At 40.4% G+C, this 17,871-nt stretch overlaps 1 protein-coding gene across 1 annotated transcript in view; it reads left to right on the top strand.

Annotated features, from left to right (window-relative positions):
* ATP6V0E1 (ATPase H+ transporting V0 subunit e1) overlaps positions 1–17,595 on the top strand; it is a 29,889-nt gene extending 12,294 nt beyond the window's left edge. Inside the window, exons 3-4 of the mRNA XM_045999443.1 lie at positions 9,611–9,739; positions 17,101–17,595. Of these exons, the coding sequence (XP_045855399.1) occupies positions 9,611–9,704 (94 nt within the window). The 3' untranslated portion in view covers positions 9,705–9,739; positions 17,101–17,595. The remainder of the gene's footprint in view (positions 1–9,610; positions 9,740–17,100) is intronic.
* The last annotated feature ends 276 nt before the right edge of the window (positions 17,596–17,871 follow it).

The following is a 17,871-nucleotide window of genomic DNA, read 5'->3' as shown; positions in this document are numbered from 1 at the left end:
TTTCGTCCATTCTGACAGCCTTTGCCTTTTAATTGGATACTTAATATACAATTCCTGTATTTATTGACATAGCAAGGTTTGGGTTCACTGTTTTGTTGTTTTCTGTTTGTCTCATCTAGTTTTTTGCTCTTCTGTTCTTTATGCCTTATTTTTTTCTTTAAATTCAATTAATTAACATATAGTGTACTATTCATTTCAGAGGTAGAGTTCAGTGATTCGTCAGACTTATATAACACCTAGTGCTCATTACATCATTTGCCCTGCTTTTATGCTTTATTTTACATCAATGGAATATTTTCAGTATTCTGTTTTAATTTTGCTAAGGGCTTTTTTGCTATACTTTTTAGTGTTGCTCTAGAGATTACAATATGCATTGTTAACTTTTCATAGAGTACTTAGAGTTGACGCTGAACCTCTTCAGATAAAATACAACAACTTTGCAACAATATAGTTCTGTTTACTCCACATCATTTGTACTATGGTCATGATATATTTTGCATCTATGTATGTTCCAAAACACTGCAGTGTTACAGTTTTTACTTTAAAGAATCATGTTTTATAAAGAAATTAAAAGAAGTCTTCTCTATTTACCCACATGTTTACACTTTGTAGAGTTCCTTATTTTTGTAGATTTGAGGTTCTGACATCCCCTTAGTCTGAGTTTTTATCTGATATCCCTTTCGTCTAAAGAACTTCCTGTAGTATTTGCTGTAGAACAGGTATGCTGATAACAAATTCACTCATCTTTTATGTACCTGAAAATGTCTTTTTTCATGCGCATTTTTTGAAGGATAGTTGTTCTAGATATAGAATTTTGAGTTGACAGGATTTTTTTTCCTTTCAGATGACTTTAAAGAAGCTCTTCCATTTTCTGGCCTCCATTGTTTCTGCTGAGAACTCAGCTATAATCTGAATAATTGTTCCTCCGTATGCATTCCTTTTACTCTGGATGTTATCAAGATTTTTTTCTCTTTATCTTTGGTTTTAGCAATTTGACTATAATGTGTGTAGGTGTAGTGTTTTTTTTTGTTTTTTTTTTTTTTTAAGATTTTATTTATTTACTTGAGAGAGAGAGAGAGCATGAGAGGGGAGTGGGAGAGGGAGATATAGGCTCCCTGCTTGCTCAATCCCGGGACTCCAGGATCATGACCTGAACGGAAGGCAGTCGCTTAACCAACTGAGCCACCCAGGCACTCTGTAGGTGTAGTTTTAAGATTATTCTGATTGGAGTTTGCTGAGCTAGATGAATCTGTAAGTTAGTATTCCATCAGTTTCAGCATATGTGTCTTCTATTTCTTTCTGCTGTATTCTTCTTCTCCTGAGACTCCAGTTGCACCTATGTTTGATTTTTTTTCCTCTTATTTTTTCAGATTAGATAGTTATTGATCTGTCTTTAGGTTCACTGACTATTTCTTCTGCTATCTCCAGTCTGCTGGTAAGCCCTATCCAGAGTTTTAGTTTGTATATTATACTTTTAGTTCTAGACTCTCCATTTGGTTCTTTTTTGTAGTTTTAATTTATGTTCTGACATTCCTGATCGGGTCATTCTTACAGCTAGTTTTTCTTTTAGGCTTTAAACATATTTATAATGGCTGCTATAAAATCATTGTCTTTTTTTTAAAAGATTTTATTTTTATTTATTTGAGAGGGAGGGAGAGAGAGCATGAGAGGGGAGGTCAGAGGGAGAAGCAGACTCCTGCGGAGCTGGGAGTCTGATGCGGGACTCGATCCTCAAACTTCAGGATCGTGACCTGAGCTGAAGGCAGTGGCTTAACCAGCTGAGCCACCCAGGCGCCCTCATTGTCTTTTAATGATAGTCTGTATTGTTTTGGAATGGTGTGGAATTCTATTGATTCTTTTGTTCTTGATTATTAATTATGTTTCTTGTTTGGGGGGGCATGATTATTGTTTACTAAATATTGGATATGGTAAATGACAGAGACCCTGGATTCTACTTGTTCCTCTGAGAATGTTTAAATTTTCTTGTAACAGTTTAATTATTAATTGATCACCTTAAACTTAGGGAGAGTTGGTTTTATACTTTGTTGGGATAGATCTATATCACTTTTACACCTAGGTTAGAATGAATTCTCCATTAAAGTGTGCCCCTTCTGGTTCTGGGATTTTGTGGAAAATCTGAGGTGTTTACCAAGTCCTTCTAACTTCAGACTCTAAATACTCTTTCTTCTGGTGGTAGGCAGCAGCTGAAATTTCCCCTCCATTCTTTCAGACTTCTGGGTGTTTTTCACAATCCTTGGCATTTTCCTAGAGCGTGCACAGTTGAGGGATCAGCCAAGGGCTAAGGGAAATTTATAAAGACTTTGGGGGTCCCCTTTGTGGCACCTTCCTTTTTTGAGATTTCCCTTTTTTATTTCTAAGAAATAGAAACATTTTTTAGCATTTCTGGCAGCTCTGAACTTCATATTTGATACCTAAGCCAGTAAGACTGCAGCTTTTTGCTTGAGTTTCAATTATCTTGCCCCACACATAGGACTGGACAGTGTTTTCAAGATAAATGCTGTATAAAGGTATTGGTGTGGCTTGCTTGATTTCTTTCTCTCTCTTTCTCTTTCTCTCCTTTTTTCTGAGAGAGAGTGCATGCATGTAATCTCGCACAAGCAGTGGGACAGGGGAGATGGGGGAGAGAATCTTCAGCAGTAGAGCCCCACACTGGGCTCAATCTCATGACCCTGAGATCGTGACCTGAGTTGAAATCAAGAGTCAGACACTTAACAAATTGAGCTACTCAGGTGCCCTGGTGTGATTTCCTGAAGGATTGAATCCCGTACAGTTTCTGCTTGCTTTTGGGCATTCTCTTGTACCATCAAATAGTTATTTTTCATATCTTGTTCAGAGTTTATATAATCACTATCTACAGGAGGAGTATGAGATAAGCTACTCTGCTTTACCAGAACAGAACTTCACCACTTACCTTTTTTTGTTTTCAGGTATTATATTTTTCATTTCTGTGGGTGTTCTTTTTGTGCTTTTACAGTTTTGATTTCCCTCCCTCCTTCCCCATTCTCCCTGTACATTTTATAATCTTAGTTCATGAAACAAGGTAGACAGCTTATCTGTCGTCCGTGTCTGATCATTCCAGTATCTGAAGTCCATGCAGTTCGTATCAGCTCTTTGCTCTCTTCAGTCCCTCTCATTCATGGTGCCACATGCATTTAACAATATTTCATTGCCGTCTATTCATTTTCCCTGTAATTCCATGTGTATGGCTTTTTTGAGGCCTGCTATGAAAGTGGGCTTCTCCAGAAAAGATTAGCATTACTTCTGCCAAGTGCCAAAGGCCATCACCAGTGTGAGATCAAATTAAGAAAAATTCTTTGTTACATGATTTTTTTTTAAACCACATAGAATGAATTTGAGTTACAGACTTTCATTAAGGTTAATTTTCAGTGGCAGTGTTCTTCTCCTTCCTTCTTAACGCTTATATTTGAGACGGTTTTCCTGTCATTCTTTTTCAGGGGTTCTATCTCATTTATCTTTACCTTGAGATACAGCCCCTTGGCACTGAGCATTGTGGGGATGGGATGTGAAACTTGTATTAGATTCTCTACCTTAAGTGGGCCCTGGGCTTTGTCTGCTGTTTCCCATGCCCTGGGAAATCTGAAAGTAAAAGCTCAAGTTCATGTGGTTTAGTCTGTGCTGTGAAGGTGTGGAAAGCAGCCTATAATCACTCTGTTTTCCTCTCTGGGTACTTGCCTTCACTCAGTTTTTTGGTCTGAGGACAAGCAGTCCTCCATGTCCATGTCTGTCATGGATATGTTAAAAATAGCTGGATATCTTGACTTTTTATAGTGGGAGAGAAATCTAGGTACCTGGCCCAGCATGTATCATCATCTGCTATATGGAAAAGTGTACTTTTCTTACTTTGACGTTTTGCTCTTTTCTTTTATAATTTGGGAGATAAGGGCATTGTTACAGACTTTGAACTGGAAGGCCTCATATAGAAAGTATGGACAAAAGAAATGATATTCCAAGTGTAGAGCTGGCAAAAATGGGGCATATTCCTGTGATAGTGAAAGGGCCCTCATAGAGATAGTGTTGGGATAAGGTTAATATAGTTGGTGCCTTCTCACCTGAAGCTTGGGGCCCTTTTCTAAGCTCCTGTGGCTGTGGCAGAATTCAGTTCCTTTGAATTGGTTGTTGGACTAAGGTCCATTTTCCTTGCTGGCTATTAGTTGGTGACTGCCCTCAGCTCCTAGAGGTCACATTCTTTTCCATGTGGCCCTTGCTTCTTCAAGCCAACAATAGAGCATTTCCTTTGTGTCAAATCTTTCTAATCCTGTAATAATCTGGGTCCAGTTACAAGATAGAAACCACACAGTAGGTTAAACAGGAGAAGTGTATCATGATTCCTGTTCACTACGAAGAAAGAAACTGTAAGATAGAAGGAAATTCTGTGTGGTACTCTAGGGCTGAGGGAGAGTATCCAAGGAAAGACAAACTTGGAAGGGAATCAGGCCTTGTTGGAGATAGCAGAGAATTTCATTGGTTCGGCCAGGCTGGAGTGGGTCTGGAGTTGGTGGACAAACAGTAGGCCACCCTTGGGAGTACAGGCAAGAGAGCGGGCAGGCTATGGCATGGGTGCAGTTCCCTGTGTCAGTGCGAGTGGGAGGCCTGCAGAGCATCCAGGCCATGCAAGGGCTCTGGTTTCCCTGTCAGGAGGACTGCAGAAAGGTTATTTCCAGGCTGAGGCTGCCAGCTCAAAGCGTGACTGTGATCCAGCCCCGAGTCTCTGCAGGCTCTACGGAATAGGCACACACCGATTCCATCATCTTTCAGCCCACGCCCGCCGTGTCCCTCCAGCTCCCTCTACTGAGAAAGCTGAACGTTGTGTTCACTGTAAAGGAGAGAAAGGAATTCCGTTGCTTATTCCAGAACACATATTAAAGGCTGTGTTCAGAACTGATTGTCATTAAATGCTTAAGTGATACACACACTCCTAAGGTCATTCATCAGGGAGAGCCCCCCATCTCTTTTAAGAGTTCATCTGATTAGGTCAGGTCCACTCAGGGTAATTTTCCTTAAAGCCAGCAGTACAGTCTAACACAGTCTAATCTTGGGAGTGACTGTCCCATCATACTCACTGTCCTGGGGTTAGACAGGGTGTGTATTCGAGGGGATGGGAATCTTGGGGGAATATCTTAGAATTCTGCCTATCACAGAGGGCTGGGGGTGGAGAGGAGGTGGAGATGAGATGACTCATTGTTACATGAGAAACTCCTTTGTAAAGTAAATAGGTTGTATTTCAGTTCTGTGGGTGTGTCAGAGAAGAAGAAGAAGGAATAACTAGTATTTATTGAACATCTAGTTGTCAGCTAATTTCATGTATTACCTGTTTAATTCTTAACATCTTGAAACAGAGGTTATTGTCTTCATTTTACAAAAGGTAAAGCTGAGGCTCAGTTTATAAGGTCACTTGCCTGGAGTCACTCCACTAATATTCGGGTAGCTGGAATTAAAATGCATTCTTGTCTAATATTGAATCTCATATTTTTTTTCTGCTTCTCTTACAGTAATAACAAAAGCTTTCATTTTTAAAATTCAATTCATTTAAACTAAAACAAAGATACACAATTCATTCATCTCGCCCATCCACTACACCCCTCCTCTGGCAACCACCAATCTTTTTTCTGTTACCTATGAGCTTGTATTTTTAGAGAAAAAAACATATAAGAGAGATCATACAGTATTTATCTTTCTCTGACTTATTTCACTTAGCATAATGCCCTCGAAGTCCATTCATGCCCCAACTAGCAAGATCCACATTCTTTTTTATGACTGAATAATATTCCATTGTATATATTTACTGTAGTCTCTCTATTCATCCATCCATTCATCCATTGATAAAGCCTGTATTTTTTAGTCATGTCTAATAACATTGCTGCCCTTGAAAGAATTGGTGTTGTTTGATTAGGGTGAGGGGATATGACTGAGGTCATCTCAGTGGAGGTAAAGCAGGTTGCTCTCCTGCATCTCTGCTCTTTCTTCAAGAGCTCACTGATAGAGGTCATTCCTATCCTGGTCCTTGCTGGAGGGGCAGTGGATCAGAAGAGAAGTCCTAGCTGGACTTAACCCATTCCAACAGGGAAGCCTAGCAGTTATGCACTTGATCTGTGCGTCAGGAAGAAGTAACCATCCCTTTGTTCCCTGCTCTCATATCTGAGTATGGAACCAAAAAAAAGGCAAGACTTGAGAGGTCTGGATATAGCCTTTTCAGTGGGGAGGGCATATTTTGTGTTTGGAGAATTCTAATAAGCAAGAGCTGAGCTCATGGTAAGTGAGCACGGAGTGTTTGTAGCATGAATGCTCCCATGCATATGGTATTTAAAGCACAATCTGCTGCTAACCTTGTCTTGTCTCTCACAAGCGCATGAGCCCCTCGAGGGTTGGCCCCTTAACCAGTTTATCTTTGCATTGGTACGTGGTTGTGGAATTAATTAGGAGCTCCGGGGCTGCTGGATTTGTTTTGTCCTTTATATGCTGTGGGAGCAGCCTGATGTAGTGGGACTCAGGAGTTCTGGGTTCCTCTTCCAGCTTTATTTTTGATTCACTGTGGGGTATTAAGCTCCCTAGCACTTAGTTTCTTCCTCATTAAAATGAGGAACATAGACTTGACCTCTGGTCCCTTCCAGCCCTGCAGTTCTCTGAAATATGTGACCACACCATAGCTGCCTCAGTAGTTTGAATAATTTCAGATGGTTGGTTATTCGGCTGGCCTTCAGGTTATGGAGACATGTGGAACAGTTTGGGCAAGTGTGAAGGGTACACTTAGTTCTCTTTCCTTGGACACATGAAGTAATAGATTCACTGGAATAAGATCGCTTCCTCCACCCACTTCCATCAATTCAGAGTGGATTTTTTTCTCCTTCCAGTTTTCCACCGTGTTTATCAGCTTTAAAGGGAAATTTTAAGTCAGGTGGTAGTCAGAAGGGCAGGCAGAGAGCTCAGCTGGGGAGAAGGGGAAAATTCCTCCATGAAATTACAAGTGAACTGACTTGGGCTTTTTCCCAAGGAATTTTCGTGAACTGTAGTTTATTGGTTTGGTTTTGTTTTGAAATGAGATGTTTTGCTTGATTTGAAACATTAAAGAGTAGTATGTAAAATTCAATTTTAGAAAGTTTCTGAATCCTGATCGGAACAAGCAAAGTGGTCTTTATTCTTGATTTAGGAGAATTTTTTTCTTTACCTCAGGTAACAGAGGCTTATGATGGGCTTCATCAACAATCAGCAGATGGATTCTTTGTTTCCTTAACTCCCGACAGATTAGATTTAGCTAAATGGATGCCTTCTGAACTGTTGTCTGTGAAAAAATATCTCAGAAGATAACTTTTGTAGGGGGAACGTTAGTCTAACCTGATTTCTGATTCAGGGGCTCCTACCTCCTACTTAGTATTATGACCACAGGCCAGCCATTCAGCCTGTCTCTGCCTCGGTTTCTTTAATTGTATTGTGGGAGAATTAAAAGAAGGATTATATGTGAAGGATAGCATCTGTATTTTTTAAATCTCCCTGGGTGTTTATAATGAACAGCCAGGATTGAGAAGCCCTGCTATACAACATGATAAAAAGTGCTGGGAGATGGTGCTTTTATCCCATTCTGTACATTTTTTGATGAAAAAAAAAAGATCAGTTTAGGTTCTAGCATAATTTTTATCTAGTACTTTTAAGCATGGCCAGTTATTTGAGTCTCTTACGAAAGACTGAACGACTGTTTTTACAGTCAGCCTCTATTGCCTGCTGGGATTGGGGAAGTCCTGGGTCTGTGTGGAATTTTCCATGACTCTTAGCTCCGCACCATTAGTGTTCACTGCAGTCACAGAGCTTTTCAGTGTGTCTGTCTATGCTATCCTCTTTCTTTGTTTCACAGTGTCAGATGTGACCTCAACTACAAGTCTCGGTATTCTGTTTGTGTTTAATATTCTCGTTCTGAGGTCAGATCAGAGTATCTCATCTGAATTAGCTTTTGGTTTATAAAGTGAATCAGCCCAGGGTATCTGTTTTGGCCTGATTTCCTCAGGTGTCATGTTTCCTGTCACAAAACCACCTTCTCTGGGGTGGGGCGGGAAGGCGGGTACGTTTGTTTCTGTAGGTGCGAGCCTCGGGTGGGGTGCTGGCAGGTTCTTCAGCAGTCTGGTCATTGATGATCAGAATTGGCTTTTTGATCCTTTGACTGGAAGAGCTCTAAAGATGACAGCAACTGGAAGAAAAGAGATGTAACCGGGTAACAGCCTGGCTGGGTTTGGCTGGTTCCCCTCACATAGGGAAATTTAAAGTGCTAAATTTTTAGGAGACCCCTGTAGCAATTCTCTCTCCCTTTTCTTTCCTTGGAAAGCAGTAGTGCAGAGAGGATAGCTACATCAGATGATATTACTAAAATCTCCTCTCCCAGATCAGTCGATGGAGGCCAGGCTTGTTTACCATACCCTCCCCCTGCAAAATGAGAGACATTCTCCAATCACTTCATATATACTACAGAGGAATGAAAGTCAGCGTGTATTCTGCTTCATTCTGGTCTCTGCTCAAATGTTACCTCCTTGGAGAGGCCTTCCCTGACTACCGTCATCACTCTCTAGTCCTTCATCCTACTTCATTTCCTTCCTGACATTACGTTATGTAAGCTTTTGTGAAGATAGTAACACTTCATTTTCTCCTTTGTATCCCTGGGGCCTGGAACCTAGTAGGTGTTCATTAAATGTTTGTTTAATAAGTAAGACATGGAGTGGTTTGAATGGCAAGATGTTTTTGTATTATCTTCCTTTTGTCTTAGCTCAGTGATTCTCAAACTTCTCTGGATACAAGTATCCCTGGATCCGACATAAAACCATTTAATTCAGAACTTTGCAAGCTGTAGAAGAAAATTTTAAAGGCAATTTGTGTACCTTTTTCACTTTTAACCTTGAGGTAGTATGTAACACCACTGTACTTCCTCCATAATGAATCTGTATAGTACAGAGGAATGCATTGTTGCTTGGATTCTCAAGTAAGCTGGGGGAATTAAATACCCATTTGGTTCAGCTCCACTGGGGCCAAAAGATGCGTTACATATTTTAGTGGTGATGGTGATTAGAGAAGGGGAGCTCAAGTGTTATGGCCTCATTGAAAGATGGTGGGCTGAAATTTAACCTAGGCTCTCTCAGTAAAAATGGGTGTGTCCTGTCGATTGTGGGTCTTAGCATTTGGAGAATGGATAAAGTAACACTCATTTTTCCTAAGCTTGGAGGTTGTGATGATGCTAAATTGAAATTAGGTAAAGATATTCTGAGGTAAAGATCTTACTGGAATGCGGGAAATATTGGCTACGTGGAATTAAGATAACAAGAGAAAAGACAACTATGGTGAAGTCTCGCTGCTTTGTCACTGTGTCTTGAAATGAAGGTGGGGTGTGCTCTTTTGAGACGTGGGTGTACGATGTGCTCCCACTAGCACCATGTGTTTTATGAACTTAGTGTTTGGAAGGTTTGGTCTGAGCAGAAGAGATTTAAATTTTACTAAAGCATTCGTTTTCATCCTAATTGAAAATGATCCTGTTCCTACATGAGTTCACCACTTTCTGTTGTTGCTTTTCCTCCCCCCCACCCCAACCTTCTTTTAGTTGGCTGATTGCAATTCTGGCCCAACTCAACCCTCTCTTTGGACCACAGTTGAAAAATGAAACCATCTGGTACCTCAAGTATCATTGGCCTTAAGGAGAAGACCTGCTCGCCAGTGCTCCATCATTGAGGTGACTAATACCCTTGACCTTTCACATCAGTGTTGTCTGTCACTCTGGCAGCTAGAGGTTGACTTGACTTTTCCTCAGGAAACTATAGCCATTTTAACACTTGGCAAGGGCAGCCTGGTGAAAGTAAACATCTGAAGAACAGAAATAAATTTGGGACTTAGGCCATTCACTTTACCAAAAGATTTATTCATAAGAGTCTTTTCAATTCTGCTGTTACCCAGCCATTTAAGTAAAGTTTGCGTGTAGTCTTTTAGATACAGGAGCATGATTATTTATATTTTATATTGTAGGATTCTTAAAGTTGCTGACAGTTTTAAATTAAGGGCATTTCTGAATGCTTTGAATAGAGAGACAGGTGCTCTTTGAAAGCTGGAGTTAAAATTGTAAGTTTTATTTGGTTCAGAAGATCAGAGAAGTGAGGAGTGGTATAGTGGAAGGATTTATTCACTGGCCGAGAGTCAGAAAAACCTGTCGTTTAGTTTGTTCCTCTTCATTATTTTGATAAATGGAAGTCAGCCTTCACTGCTTGCCTAGAGTCTGGTTCCACTTTTTTGGCAGGAGTGTTTCTTAGGTGATACTGTGAACTCATATCAAGAGACACATGGTGTCTGACTCTCCTGTCTTTCATGATGCTACAATGATCAGTGGCTTCAGGTAACAACAGCCTGGTCCCTCTGATGGCAATGTTCTCTGCCAACCTTTTATCTGGGGATTTTATCAATTGATAATCTTAGCCTGAAGTAAACATTTCAGTAGAAAGTACTAAATGGTGATTTTGTAGTTCCACTGTTACATCTACATTTGATTGGATGAGATGTTTCTATAAAGATGAATTTACCCTCATTCTAGGGCTATTCAGTAACCTTGAAATATAGATCATACATGAAAAGTAGTATACATATTTCGTTCTTTTCAGAAATTTCAGGGTAAGATGTTAGTGCCCAAGTTACTTCCAGGGTATCCAGAGATGTTTTCTTTTCTTCCCTTTTGAATTTTAATCAGTTACATTTATTACCCTTTTAATGTTCAGTTGTTCTTTCTTTGGCCTGCAGGAGCCTGTCTAGCCTGGCTTCTGTGTCCTTTTGATGTTAGTCTTTGGTAGTTTCCTTACTTACTGGCAACGTAAAGATGTCCCAGATGTGTGTTTCCTGTCCCGGATTTGGAATCAGCTGTTCCTCAGATTGCTTTCTAAATTTCCCACTGAAAAAATCTCTGGTTCACTAATTGGCCCTCAAGCCCAGCTGGTTCCTTTCAGTGGAAAATGGATTTAAAAACCAAGATCTGATTGTCGGGTGCATCCATTTCTGCTGGGGTGTTGTTGCTTAAGCCTTTACAGTCGACAGAGCCAGAAAGTATGTTCTTCTAAGAAGAAAAAGTCATGAGTTCATGTTAGTACTTTTTTTTTTTTTAAGGTTTTATGTATTTATTTGACAGAGAGGGCAAGAGCACAAGCAGGGGGAGTGGCAGGCAGAAGGAGCAGCAGGCAGAGGGAGAGGGAAAAGCAGGCTCCCAGCTGAGCAGAGAGCCTGATGAGGGAGCGGAAGGCAGATGCTTAACTGACTGAGCCACCCAGGCACTCTCATGTTAGTACTTCCAATTCCAATTTAACATTACGTGGTTTTTTTACTACTTTGGTTTTATACTTGAATATCTTTCATATATGCTGAAAATTGTGGCTCATACAGAGAGTAATTTACTTATTTTCATTATCCTGTGATGTATACAGTTTCAAAATAACACCAGAATAGCTACTAACTCTAAGTTTATCGAGTGCAGTTTAGGATTTCTTTGCTTGCTTTATTTGTCCTTAAAACAAATAAAGAAAAAGATGTTGTTTTCTGAGGTCACTTGAAATAATTATTTCCTCTCATCATTATCAATTTGATATGTAATCAGATTGTTTTATTTTGTGTTCAATTCATAGTAATTTTTTTATTTGCTACTGTTTTTGAATATGTAAAACCTATTCCCAAGTCAAAATTTTAAACAAGATACATTCAGAGAGGTCTGTCCTTCCTGTATTTCATCTTGCCAAGATAAGCAAATACATACATACATACATATAAATCTACATGTGTATGTATATAGACATGCATGCTTATATCCCCTATACACAGCTATTACAGAAGAGATATCATATTATATATGCTATTCTGTACCTTGGGTTATTTTCACTGAAAAATGTATCTTAGAGATTGCTTTTATCAGTGTATAGAAATATTCCTCAATTCTTTTTATAGCCATTGATGTACTTTGGGATTGTTTCTAGTCTTCTGTTATTATTGATAAAGGCACAGTATCATCCTAAACGTATGACATTTTACATTTTTGCTGATCTTTGGATTAGATTCCATGAAAACTGAATCAGGTTTAAAGGTATAAATGCCTTTTCTAGCTATTACCACATCCCTTCTATAGAGATTATACCATTTTTACATTTCCACCAACAACATATGAGAGTGCCTGTTTCCTCACAGCCTGGATTTTTGCCAATCTGATAGGTAAGTAATCAAGTTTGTTTTTCGTCTCATTTTTTTCCCCTTTGAGTCTGTCTTTGCCCAAAGGGGATTGTATATATAAAGTATTTTCTGACTTATAAGATTTTTTCTAACCTGTCTTTTTTTCATCAAGTTCTCCTGTTTGTTATCCTTCCTTTTAATTACAGTGGATATTAGGTCAGGATGTTGATTGGGGTTTCAGGCAGAGACCTTCAGGTCTCAGTTGGATCTGTTTCCAGCATTGCCTTTCACTTAATTTCTCTGAATTTCATTTCCTTCCCTTGTAATAAAAGAGAATTGGGCCCTTTGGGTCTGCAGAGCAGTGCGTGTGTGGATCTGAAGGTTCCGTTTGTCCATTTTCAATCTCAAGTTAACGTGATTGACAGATTCCTTGTTTGCACTCTGGTTCCCAGCACAAACCAGGGCTGCTCGAAACCCTTGTATTAAATGGTTCCTTTACAAGCAGATGCCGAGAGGCAGGAGAACATAACCAGGAGGACCCTGACTAGGAGCGCCCTGTCATATTTATTCTGCATTTGAGGTCGTGATTCTAGTAGTACCATAACTGTAGGCCTTGGAGTTAGCGCATGAAGAGATCTAATCTCTGCCTAACATGGAAGCAAACAACTCCTGTGACAAGGCTTTACTCTTCTTTGTGGTAAATCAAAAGGCTGAGCTCAATTCCCTTTTGAACTTGGTGCTTTGATACAGCAGTGGGATGATAAAGGAGTCCAGAAACCAGATCTAGGCCTGTCTTCCCCTGGTAAGGAAAAGTTCTTGATTTTGTGCATGATAGAGGCCAGATATTGGAAAGAAGGAGGCATAAGCCAGACATGGTATTCAGCAGAGGAAAATGCGGAACAGTCATGAAAGCTTTAGAAAAATTTTATATGGATGGAATTGACTTGATTTCAATAGCCCAGGTAAGCACCTAGCTGATCTTTTGCTACTTTAATCACTTTAATTGCCACGATTTTCTTTCATGTGTTGGTGATGATAGGCAGAGTTACAGCACATTATGTTTATAGGCTGGAAATCTTGCGGGTACTTCTAAGAACAGCGCTCATTCCCTCTCTGTCCCCTGCCAGCCTTGTCTGCCTCTCCTAGATTCCTAAGATGCTTCCAGAACTGTCACATTAAGATTGCTGTTTTTGTCACAGCCCATTTTCCTACAGCCTTGGGGATGTGATGCTAGTGCGAAATCTCCTTGGAGTGGATTTGGCTTCTGCCCCAGCAGCCTTTAAGTTAGGTGGTTTACCACATCATTGTAATATTGTAGATGAGTTTATATGACTTACTGTCATCCTAAAGGGCAGACACTATTTTATTACAGACTCTGGACAGAATAAAGTGTATTGGTAATTAGGCGTCTGGCCAGGGGGAGCTGTTTTTCTCTGCATTCCAAAAATAGTTGAGTGTTCATGAGGTCCATGGTACCGAGTGGGGATTTCGGGGAAGACGTGGGCTCTGAAGAGGTTTGTGATCTGTTGAGAGGTTGAAATGAAACCATATTTGTGAAAAGTTAAACAGTGCAAGGTGTTTTGTGGTTATAAAGTATATCTTTTACTCGGCTTTCTCTGACCGGATATGCTGCTGCCACTTCAAACTGTCATATCTGTTTCAATTCCTGAGGTTATAGATTTTGCTGTCACTTAGAGTCAGAACCTGTTCAATCACCTCTTTCTCCTCTTCCTTGAATCCAGTGGATCCTGTTAATGGCTGTTACATCTGCTCCTCCTCCCTGTTCCTCCTTTGGGCATCCAGAGTTCTAAGCCAGATCATTGTGGCTCCAGGTTATTACAGTGGCTCCTCATCAGGTCCCCCTTTCTGCAGTTACCATGTCTACAAAACACCACCTTGTTTGTCTTCTTGATGCAGCACTTCCTGAAAGAGACCATTGCTTGCCCCAGAAGCTTTCAGTAGTTCTCTGTAGGCTGCTACAGGGATGTTGTTTTTTTTTTTCAAACTTGAAGTCCCTGAGTTTAGTGGGTACCTGACCCTTGGGATGTTCTGTAACATGTAGTAAGCACCGCTTTTGTTGGGTTTGCCAAAGTCCCCATGAGCCACAGAAGGTAAGAATGACTAACCTGCAGGTTATGTCCAGTTTCCTAAGTTGGCGGTCAAGGCCTTCCTAGTTGCTTTCAAACCACTTTTGCAGCCTTTCTTTCACTACTTTGCTTGGAGATCTTTTGGTTCCAGCCCTGCCATTTCCATGTTTCTTGACCTAATGAATTTTGCTTAGCCTTTCCTGTCTCTCACTGCGCTATGACATTCATTAATTTAGGAGGCAGATAAGTAAACACACTCTTCTGCAGACATTCTCTTTGCTCTCTTACCTTCATTCACCCTTCTCTCAATTCTTTCTGACGTTTTCTCTGAGTGTACAGCTTGCAAATCCTTGTACTTTCTTTACTGGCCACTTGTTTCAAAGTGATTTCCTTTCTCTGTAGATGTATTTAGCTCTCCAGTTTTGCCTTTCATTTTGTGCGTTCCCTTGACTTGTTAAATACACAGACCTTCGTTTGCTTAAATGTCTCTTGTAGTTAATCTATAATAAACATGTATCTTACACAGAATTTTAAAGAAGGAATTGTTTTGTGAATTTATCTAAAATGAAAAAATACAGATAAAAATGAAACTTTTTCTTTGATTAAAAAATATATTCACTCATCCTCCCCTGAACAGATTTGCTGGTTCTGCCCTTAATATTTTTATGTTGTCTTCATTCTCCTGTTGTATCTGAAAGTAGCCTTAATGATTTCCTTACTTTATAAAATGAGAACATGGACCCTTTGGTTGAGTTCCTCTCCACCCAGCCCCAAATGGCTATTTCATGTCAAGAGAGACAATTAGAATATGGGCTTCTTTAATTCACTCCCAAATCTTACCACAAGTCCATGTCATTTAACATAACACTGACTCACATTTATCCCAAACTGGTATCACTGTGCTTAAGTGAAAATATTTCTGATTCTTTGTGGTTTTCCAAAGGTGAAGACTTAGTTTTCCCCTCTGTGTCCAAAAGTCTAAACTATGAGGAGGTCTGATCTGTGTGTTTCATAAAAAAATTAACACAAAAAACTCTGTATTCACTGCTTCAGTATTCTCAAGTTAAATTTATCATCTGCCTGGAACTCAGGTCTGTGCAGATGGATTGTTCTTCTGGCCTAAGAATAGGAAATGATCATTAGATTAAAGGTTTTATGAGCCCACGAGCCACAAGAAACCAGTAGCTCTGGTAATTGCCCCTCCCTGGCCTGATGTGGTTATTTTCCTAGTACGTTGTAAAAACAGTCCTCTGATTGTATCTTTTTTTTTTTTTTTAAGATTCTTTATTTATTTGACAGACAGAAATCACAAGTAGGTAGAGAGGCAGGCAGAGAGAGAGGAGGAAGCAGGCTCCCTGCTGAGAAGAGAGCCCGATGCGGGACTCGATTCTAGGACCCTGAGATCATGACCTGAGCCGAAGGCAGAGGCTTAACCCACTGAGCCACCCAGGCGCCCCCTCTGATCGTATCTTGAGTTGAATGTATTTTAGTGGGTCCAGCAGTCTGGTGCTTTCCATATTGAGGGTGATTGGACTGCCCCAGCTGGTTCCAGTAAGACTTACCAGCTGCCTTGTGTTTGTGGGGCATTATGGGCATTATGGACCCCTGGCCTTGGGAAACCCATCATTTTACCACACTGCCCTGTGGATTTCCAGTTGCGCTAACTGATTGGGAAAATCTCAAAGGCCCATCGGATCTCCTACGTACTATTTGACCGTCAGTCTTGCCAGACATGCCTGCCTATAAACCACGTCTCTTCCCAGTTTACTAGCTCCTTGCCCACCTGCACCTAACCCTCAACATTCTGGCAAATTGTGTGTCATAAACAGCTTGTCATCGTTGTCTTCTTTTTTTTTTTTTTAAAGATTTTATTTATTTGAGAGAGAGAGCACGAGCAGTAGGGAAGGGTCAGAGGGAGAAGCAGAGTCCCTGCTGAGCAGGGAACCTGATGCAAGGCTCCATCTGAGCATCCCGGGATCATGACCCAAGCTAAAGGCAGATGCTTAACCTACTGAGTCACCCAGGAGCTGTGTAACCGGCTTGTTTTCTTTTCTGCCAACTCAGGTTTTGTGTAGAAATTTCCTTTGAAAGCCACTGTTTACTGGACTTTTATATTCTCTCTATTGGCTTTTAACTTTGAAAGCAGCATATGTGGCTTTGTTTATATAATCCTTTATTTTATCTTTTATCTATCTATCTATCTATCTATTTATTTATTTGACAGCTAGAGAGAGCACAAGCAGGGCAAGTGGCAGGAAGAGGGGAGGGAGAAGGAGAAGCAGACTCCCTGCTGAGCTTGGAGCCTGATGGAGGGCTCGATCCCAGGATCCTAGGATTATGACCTGAGCCAAAGGCTGATGCTTAACTGACTGAACCACCGAGGCGCCCCATCCAGTTCTTTAAAATAAGTTTTATATAAAGGAGTCTATGCGACCAGTGCTGTCAGTTTGATGTGTGAAGATTCCCATTTTCAATGTTTCCTAGCTGTAAGAGGGGCAAATACGGATTCTTGAAGTGAACTCAATAGATTCCAGTAGGATCAGTCTGAGTCCACTCCCTGCTTTCCATGACACAGTCAAACTGTGACTCATGATTCTCCGTCAGTAATGTCTTTGGTAATCGGACCTGTCGTCACAGCCCTGCAAAACCTGCCCAAACGGGGACATACTTGAGCTCACTTTTCAGTCAAGTATTTATTGAGCACCTATATATATTTTTAAATTATTGGCCTGATTGACTTCCCTTGATGTTACTAACCTTTTGCCCTCTTAAGGATGGCGTAAGGATCAGTTACTAGAACGGCTTTGTTTTGCAGGTCACGAAGAGAATTCCTCTAGATGCAAAGTCAACTCCAAACCCAGACCACCTTCTTTGACTCGCCTCTTTCAGCCATCAGCTGCCTTAAATACTCACACACATTTGAATATCTTACTCTACAATGCAGTATTTTTCCTGTCACCTTTTTTGCATTTCAACAAATTATGTGCCTACTTAAACCTAAACTGTGCTGACTCTGTACAGCATTCATGCACTCTTCTGAGCTAGAAGGTGCTGTTCTTCTGGGAAATACATTGCTCTCTCCTGGGAACCTGTGAATTCGAAGAGGACTCCTGCATGGTCACAGCAAGGGACTCAGCGAAGTGTTTAACTGTCACAAGACAGAATCCAGTGGGGCAGTCAGTAGGAGAGGAGAGAGCATGTTCAGAGGCAATATCTGTTCCAACAGAATTACACCAAAGTATATTTTCAGGATGACTTTCTTATTTCTGCCATCTACTGGAATAAATTATTTTTCTGCTTTCTGTGGAAATCTGGTTTCGGTGTTTATTAAGTTCATTTTTGTAAGCTTTTATCTCTTGATGCCTTTTTTAAAAAATGATTTTGTAGTTCAAACTGAGGTTGGAAATATAAACCTGGTCATGTAGTCTGACATACCTGAAGAGACTGGTGAGTGCTTTTCTTAGTCATTAGTAATCATTTGAGTGCTTGCTGAGGCCAAGGCACTAGAGGAATCAAAGGTCTGGGAATTGTGGTCCCAGAAAGTTCAAGAGCTGATACACGATCTGGAGAGGTAAGGTTGGTCTAC

Source organism: Meles meles, chromosome 3 (assembly GCF_922984935.1).
Source record: "Meles meles chromosome 3, mMelMel3.1 paternal haplotype, whole genome shotgun sequence".
Classification (NCBI taxonomy): domain Eukaryota; kingdom Metazoa; phylum Chordata; class Mammalia; order Carnivora; family Mustelidae; genus Meles; species Meles meles.
This window is presented reverse-complemented; position numbering and strand designations above follow the sequence as displayed.